Source organism: Trachurus japonicus, chromosome 5, assembly GCF_045865225.1.
Source record: "Trachurus japonicus isolate A0001 chromosome 5, Traja_1.0".
Taxonomy (NCBI): Eukaryota; Metazoa; Chordata; class Actinopteri; order Carangiformes; family Carangidae; genus Trachurus; species Trachurus japonicus.
The window spans coordinates 3337627-3345353 of NC_140911.1; the positions used below are offsets into that span (position 1 = coordinate 3337627).

The 7727-nt window shown below is 38.1% G+C and overlaps 1 protein-coding gene across 1 annotated transcript; it reads right to left on the reverse strand.

Moving 5' to 3' along the window:
• Positions 1-717: 717 nt before the first annotated feature.
• Positions 718-5095, reverse strand: LOC146986795 (enkurin-like). Its single transcript, XM_085775617.1, has 5 exons — positions 4961-5095; positions 3680-3825; positions 3359-3594; positions 2039-2185; positions 718-1177 (listed from the first exon to the last, which is right to left on the reverse strand). Exons 1-5 carry the CDS (start codon positions 5038-5040, stop codon positions 1004-1006), a joined length of 783 nt encoding a protein of 260 aa, XP_085631743.1. The 5' UTR covers positions 5041-5095; the 3' UTR covers positions 718-1003.
• Positions 5096-7727: the final 2632 nt, after the last annotated feature.

Sequence of the window (7727 nt, forward strand, 5' to 3'; positions counted from 1 at the left end):
CACTTTCAAGCACGCCTTTACATTGTTTATATCCTTCTGAGGACCTTTGTGTGTCACACAGCGTTGTGTTGTTCTCGGACATACTTCAAAGAGAAGTCGTTTGGACTCCTCTATCCACTCGGACGGGAAGTTGTTTGAGGCCAGCATAACAATCTCGTCCTGGCTCAGCGTCCTCATTTTGATCACAAGAAAGTTCAGAAATTCATCTTCCACTATCATTTTATCATCGATAGTTTTGTAGATCTGTGGCTTTAAACGAGAGCAAACTTTGTTACCGTCTGCCGGCACACGCTTTGGTACGTGCGCCATACTTCATGACATACTTCACTACTTGATAGATAGATAGATAGATAGATAGATAGATAGATAGATAGATAGATAGATAGATAGATAGATAGATAGATAGATAGATAGATAGATATTTTAATCAATATCAGTGTATTATTTTAGTTTTCTACAGTTTCAGAGTGAAGAAGGGGAAACAAAGCAGACCAGACCTTTGCTGATGATGAAGAAAAGCGGTCATCAAAGCAAAAGGAGGAGGCTACTTTGAAAAATCTAAAATCTAACACTTTTGTTTACTACATAACTCCATATGTGTTCCTTCATAGTTTTGATGTCTTCAGTTTGAATCTACAATGTAGAAAGCAACGAAAATAGAGAAAAATCAATAAATGAGAAGGTGTGTCCAAACTAGATAGAAACTAGATAGTTTCCATTGTGTTTTATTTATTGAAAAATATTGATTTGAACAGAGAATCATTGGAGTTATTTTCAATAGCTTCCATTATGTGTCATGTGATCTAGTGAGAGAGACAATGATTATTATTTTAACACCATGACACAACTCTTTGAAATGTAGCTTTAAAAACATAATTGAACATCATGATTCAGTAACAATAAGAGAGCTGTGAAAAAGCAGAACACCAGATTGAAAGGACAGTAGAGTTTTGCATAATTTGTCTTTTCCTGATTGTTAAATAGTAAAGAGTTTCTTTGAGTCCTAGTTGTTGGGTACGTAGATGGTCTTGAACCTCTCGAAGAGGTTGATGTCCTGCTCCAGCTGCTTCATGGCCGCCTCCAGACGCTCCTTGTGTGTTTTCTTGGTGAGGGTGTCGACGACCAGGGAGAGGCCCTGGTACTCGTGGTGCAGCTCGTCCCAGTTCTTCTTCAGGTCCTGGATGGATGGAGAGGGAGGTCAAGTCAGAGAGGGAAAGCTGAGTTTATAGGTTTCTGTAGAGCGGTGTCAGACAGACAGCGGTGTGTCTCTTACTACAACAACATATCTATTTATACAGAACATTTTAAAAAACAACCAAAGTGCTGTACAACATAAACACACAAGTAAAACATATAATAACAATAAAACTAAATAGATACAGGTAATGTACAGTAAAAACAAACATGCGATAAAACAATAAAACAGAAGTGAATATATATCAAACCTAACTAAAATGCCAAGAAAAAAAAGTGTTTTTAAATAAAGACTTAAAGGAATAGTTCACCAAAAAATGAAATTTAGTCAGTAGTGACTCACCCTCATGCTGATGAATACTCGTAGTAGTATAGTAGTAGTAGTAGTAGTTTTTTATTCCTCAAACTGCATCTGGAGACCCGGGAGGCTGGTTCGTAGTCCAACCAAAACTTTATATATAGGGCGCGCTCTCGCATGAACGTGAAAGCGCGCCCCAGGCAAATTCAATCCAGGACTGTTTAGGTTGTAAAAACGTCCTAAATGAGGTTGTTTCCAGTAAACTCTGGACTATATCCCTTCAGGACACTTGGATTGCAGTGGACGAGCAGTGTGGAGGAATATTAAATGTTTTTTGTGTAGTTTTATGGACGTTTTTGTGTCGGGCCCTATTACTCTCATATAAAGTTTTGGTTGGACTAGGAACCGGCCTCCTGGGTCTCCAGATGCACTTTGAGGAATAAAAAACTACTCCAGAGTTATTATTCATCAGCATGAGAGTGAGTCACTAATGACTGAATTTCATTTTTTGTGAACTATTCCTTTAAAATGCTCCAGGGTTTGTACCTGCAGGATGTTTTGACGCTCCTGGTCCGACAGGTGCGTCATGGCTCCGTGCTCCTTCTGCTCCTTAACGTAGTTGTCGTACTCCTCCTGAGCCCGGCGCTCTCTCTCCCGGCGCTGCAGGATGTACTCAGGCACTTCTCCATAATCCTGCAGACAGAAAAAAAGTTTTCTGATTTCAATTTTTTTTTTTTAAGTGTTGGGGTGGTGAAGAAGAAATTGCAAAGAAAAACATACGAAAACTTGATTTCATTTTAATGTTACAACATGTCCATCATAGTGGACAATAGGACTATATTGTTCTCAAACATGCAATATTTTTATGCTTATGTTTACATGAAAAGACTAGAATTATCCAGTAAAGTACAGTAATACATACAAAAAACTAATATCAATTATGATTATGGGGTTTTAATTCTTTTTTTTTTATCAACTACATTATTTACCTTTGAAAATCCATCATTAGACATTTTTCCTGAGATGGTATTTCATAGAGCATTCAGAGAAACAGGTTGCATCTTATGCTCCTATGCTTGATACCATAACGAAAGGCTTGTTGTCCATTCATGAACAGTTTTTTTATTGATTAGTCATTATTTGGACTCAAGAATATATATTTCTACAGGCAATCATTCTGTACTGATTAAAAACCTCAAACCCTACGTTTTGGTTTGGCCTATCGAGGCCGATGGTGCAGCTCATCCAGCTCTGTCTTCATCTCCCTCATCTGAACTTTTACACTCTCCTGCAGGGTCATCATCTTTCCTTGGACTCTCATCCTCTGATGAATCTATTTATGAATCTCCTTCAATGATTATGTAAAGAATTCACTCAGCCTTTGTCAAAGAACTGTTCCTAAAAAAAAAGTGAAGCAAACACAAGTACAGAGTCCGATGTCCACTACGAGTACATTCGTAATATTCGCTTTTTTTCATATGAAAAGTATAAAGTAATCAATTCAGCTCTGAAGATTCACTTAAATGTTGCTGAGATGTTTATTTATAATAAACAATCACAATATATGACTCAAAATACTTAAAATCATACTCTTTCCCATTAAAATGTGCTTATTGCGATGTCGGCCATTTAAAAAAGAGAAACACAGGAAGTTTGGAAGGTCACACACCCCCATATCATTGTAAAGGGCCAGTTGTCCTCTTTAATAAGGTAACATGTCATGCATAGTATAAGAGAAATGAGCTAAAACTTGATGTGCACCACAGTGTGGCCTTGTGAATGATCAGTTCTGTATGTACGGCTTCTTCTTTCTCATTCCTGCTGTGGTTTTGTGTATTTTACACTAACACTAACTTCTGTTCTGACCTTTTTCTTGATGTATTTGGGGACAAGTCCTGAGTTTTCCAGGCGCTGCTTGTGTCCCTTGTGGTTGTCCACGCAGGTGGGCTGTGGCTTCATGGAGACCAGTGTCGTGGTGTTGGTCTTTGTGAAGTCCCTCTTGGTGTGAATGAGCAGTGGCGGCTCGTCCGTCCTCGCAGGAACAGCTGGTTTCTTCGCAGAGCAGATGTGACGAGCCTCCTTCTCCTTGGAGCACTGCGGCTCTGAGATTAACATAAAGTCAAATTATATGCACAGTCACTCACTACACACATCTGTCAGACTGTGAATTATTAGACAACCACTCACTTTCAGGCAGTCTGGGCTCCTTCGTCTGCTTCTTGAGGTATTTTTCTGTGGACGGCACCTCTACTTTCGGCGGTCCCATCGTTCTCATCGAATCCTTGGTCAGTTTGTTCTCAAGAACGACTGTCGGTCGAAACTTGGACATGTACCTTCAAAGACAGCAGAGAGGAATGATCACTTTAAGAGACAGCGGGGAGTACCCAGTGCTCTAAATAGAAAAAACAAGTAAACTCTAGAGTCTAAGGTAATGTGGGGTGCTCTTGAAGTAGAAAATAATTCATAGAAGGATGAAAAAGTACTAGTCTTGCTTCAGCTCTGCCACCCTGTCTTTGAGGCGCCCTATGTAAAAACAACTGCATGGGCATGTAAGTCTAGTCTATGTATTACATATGTGGAATTGCAATATTGTTTTTATATAATACGCTCTGACTTATTAAAGGCTTGCCTTATACTCAACAATCCCTGGCTAGTGAGGGAATGCCTGAAGCAAGCCGAATGGTCATTTTACTTCTAAACTATTTCTGATATTTAGAAATGAATAAATTTAAAGCAGAAGTAAGCGATCCGGTGGTTTTGGCTAACTTCCTGTCAGCCGATGGAGTTAGCAGTCCCCGCCCTCGTCCCTACGTCACCACATTCACACGCATCCCTTGGCTGCACACACAGAGAGGACCGCCCCTTTATGCCGTTCTCTCTCCTCATTGGATAAAGGTTGTAGGATACAAGGAAAGTTTTCTCCTCGGCTTACAGCAGAGCAGAGTGACTGACAGACCCGTGTTTCAGACCAAACACTCTATATAAGTGATTGCAGTCGGATGATATAACTATTTAAGACTTATATTTAACACAAACATTCTGCTTACTTCTGCTTTAAAGAGAAAATCAGATTTGAGTGATTTACTTGCTCTTTTAGCCCATGCAAACTTTTACTGAGGAATTCAAACACTTAAAAACAAAAATAATTATAATACAGATACAATTTCTCCATCATAATTGCTTTAATCAATAGGGGAGGGTGGGGTAAGATGAGACACTTTTCATATTCAATGCCGAATTCCTCCTAAATATTTGGGCACATGGTTTCCTAGCAACGAGGGTTGGCTCAACTCACTCTCCTCTACAGATACAATTTCTCCACCAAAATTGTTTTAATCAATATACAGTAGTTGGTCTCCTCAACATCATCACAGTTTCAGTAGAGCTCATTAATCATAGATATATACACGTGTATATATCTATGCTCATTAATTAGCTGAAGTCACTTTAGCTCTGAACGTAACTTACCTCGGAGGTTTTTCAGCATTATCCGCTCCTTTCATTAAATGAGTGTAGACGCTCTCCGGTGGATGAACAACGCCGGACATGATGGATTTCTTTCTCTTTTTTTTGATTTAATTAAATATTTAAAAAATACAGTTGACGATGTGAAATAAGTTTAAACTGAACGAAATGAACAAACTACACGGAGTAAACTAACATTAGCTGGAAAGCTTCAGGGGACGGAGTAGAGTCGAATGTTTGACAACACTTGTTGCTAGGCAACCGCGCAGCCATTTTTTCCCACCCCTCTCAAATGTTGCGTTCAGTTGCTGTCGATTCGAAATTTGAGTTGACACCGTGTTTCTCCGTGTTTACAAATGGTCAGCTGCTACTAAAATATTATTTACATTTTAGTTATAGTTTAACTATAGATTTAGGTTGGGTTTTCACTCATTCAGGACAGGCTCTAGCCGTTTTGTTGTTCCCCTAGCGAGACTGGGATTTAGGATTCCCCACACCTTCCTACCTACCATTAAACACACCACAGATGATTATTCATCAAAATAATAATAATAATAATAACAAAGAAAACACAAAATAAAACAGTGCAATCTAAATGTATAATAAATAATGAAATGTGTGAATGTGAACAGTAAAGCAAGTGGAAGATGAAATGATCCACAAAATGCATAAATCAGTGTGTAAATAGTAAATATAATATAATATACCTTGGTCAAAGTTCTCTGAGAGCTCAAGTCTCCTGGGTTTCCCATTCTTTTGCAGGCTGCTGCTTTGTTTCCCTTTTTCTCTCTGAAACTGTAGAAATAAAAAAAATAATACGCTGAAATTGATTAAAATATTTGCAAAACAGTGTTTCATATGTAACTTTATGTCTTTTGGAGATCATTTCATCTTCCACTTGATGAACTGTTCACATTAACAGACATTTTGACCAGGGGTGCCCAAACTTTCGCATGATGCCACTGTAAATGTGTGAACAAATGGAGCAGCTGTACATCCATAATGTTACACCACCGCATTAAGTGTTATGTTCTTTAATTTTCTTCTACAATGTAATGCTGCATGTTATTTCATAGCTTTAATTCTTTCAGCGTAGAAAATACCCATTTGGATTTGAGGACGTGTCTGAATTAAAAACCACAGAAATAAAGTCAACACATCGAGTGAGCGTAGAGAAGTCCTTTACAAATTATTTTATTTCAGCATAATAGTAAGAAGCCTCTCCTCTGATTTTCATACAGTTGAAACTAATTGGATCACAAGGGTACATATTAGTTAGCCCATTTTTACAATAATCATTGTAACATTTTTTTAGGAAGTTATTCTTAAGCACTCATTTTCCTACACAAAATAATCAATATCAAGATCCTATCTTAACTGAGGACCATAACTCTGCATGCAAGACTAATAAAGAAAACAACTAATCTGTGATAGCTACTGTTATGCTGTTGTTCATCTAATACCATTATCAATATAATTTACTACAAATACCAGGGACTTTGTATAAGAAAGAAAACATTTTTCCTGTGGTACTACTGCCTCTATTGTTAAAATTACTGAACATACTGGGCTCTCAACTGTACTGATCCAAATTGTTCTGTCCACTTTCTTGTGTCAAGTTGAGGAGAAATAGGCTTTGTCTAAAACCTAAAATCTAGTACAGTCTGAAGGAAAAAATATCCATCTCTCTTTTTTTGTCTTTTTTTTTTCTTCCTTTCACTCCAGTGTTTACAATTTCATCAGAATAAAAAAAAGGTCCTTGAAACAATCATCAAAAATGTGATGAGAAATTCTCAGGCAAATAAATCCTTTGATCTTTCTGAAAAATTAAACCTCAATCTTATAAACAAATGATCTGAGACTCAAGGATTCTATTGCATTTTAACAATGAGATTGATAATACTAAAAAACAATAAATGACAAAAAGGTATTAACAAGTGACGTCAACTATATACTGTATTGCCCTTTAGCCGTTATGAGTATGTGCTCGTGCCAGCAGTATCCCTTCCACAGATTTGGAATAGTGTTTCCAGAGCAAGTTAATGCATTTCTCAAACTTGGCCCCTTCGCTGCCACTGGGTTTTTCTTTCTTTTTTAACGTTTTTTTTCTTAACTTTTACCCATCGGAGTCACTTAAAACTGAACCCAATCCTTCTGCACACTTTAACTGTCGCGCTTGCTTTGTCTTGATATCAATGGACCGTTTAAAAAGAAAAGAAAAAGCTTCCCAATAATAATAATACTTCAGGTTGAGACAACAACAAAAAAAAGGATCGGTGATCAGCAACTTCTGTATCCAACACAAATATCTGTTTATCCTACACAGTAAAAAAAAAAACACAAGACCGGATAAAGCGCTCAGGGTTTCCATCTGCGTATTCAGTCGTATATGGACCTTTAAATAAAAACTGAAATTAAAAGAAATAAAAAATAAAGAATAAACGTTCTCTGATCTCGGTGTGATTCGACCCAGACTGCAGTGCCCTGAATCAACCTCTCAGCCATCTGGTGACTCACTGTGGCTTCAAACAGCTGGGATGTCTTGATATGCACGCGTAATGTAATGTTCGGCCTTGTAAACGAATCCTCCCGCCCACGCACCGACCCACTGACCCCCCAGCTCTGATCTCCGGGTCCGACTGAACAGTCACAGAAAGGATCAAGTTTGAGAAATCCTTCAACAGAGGGAGCGCGGCGGCTCCGACCGACCGACACAGTACGATCAAAGTTCATCATAGGTAAAAGAAATCGTTTCCGTTACAATATCATT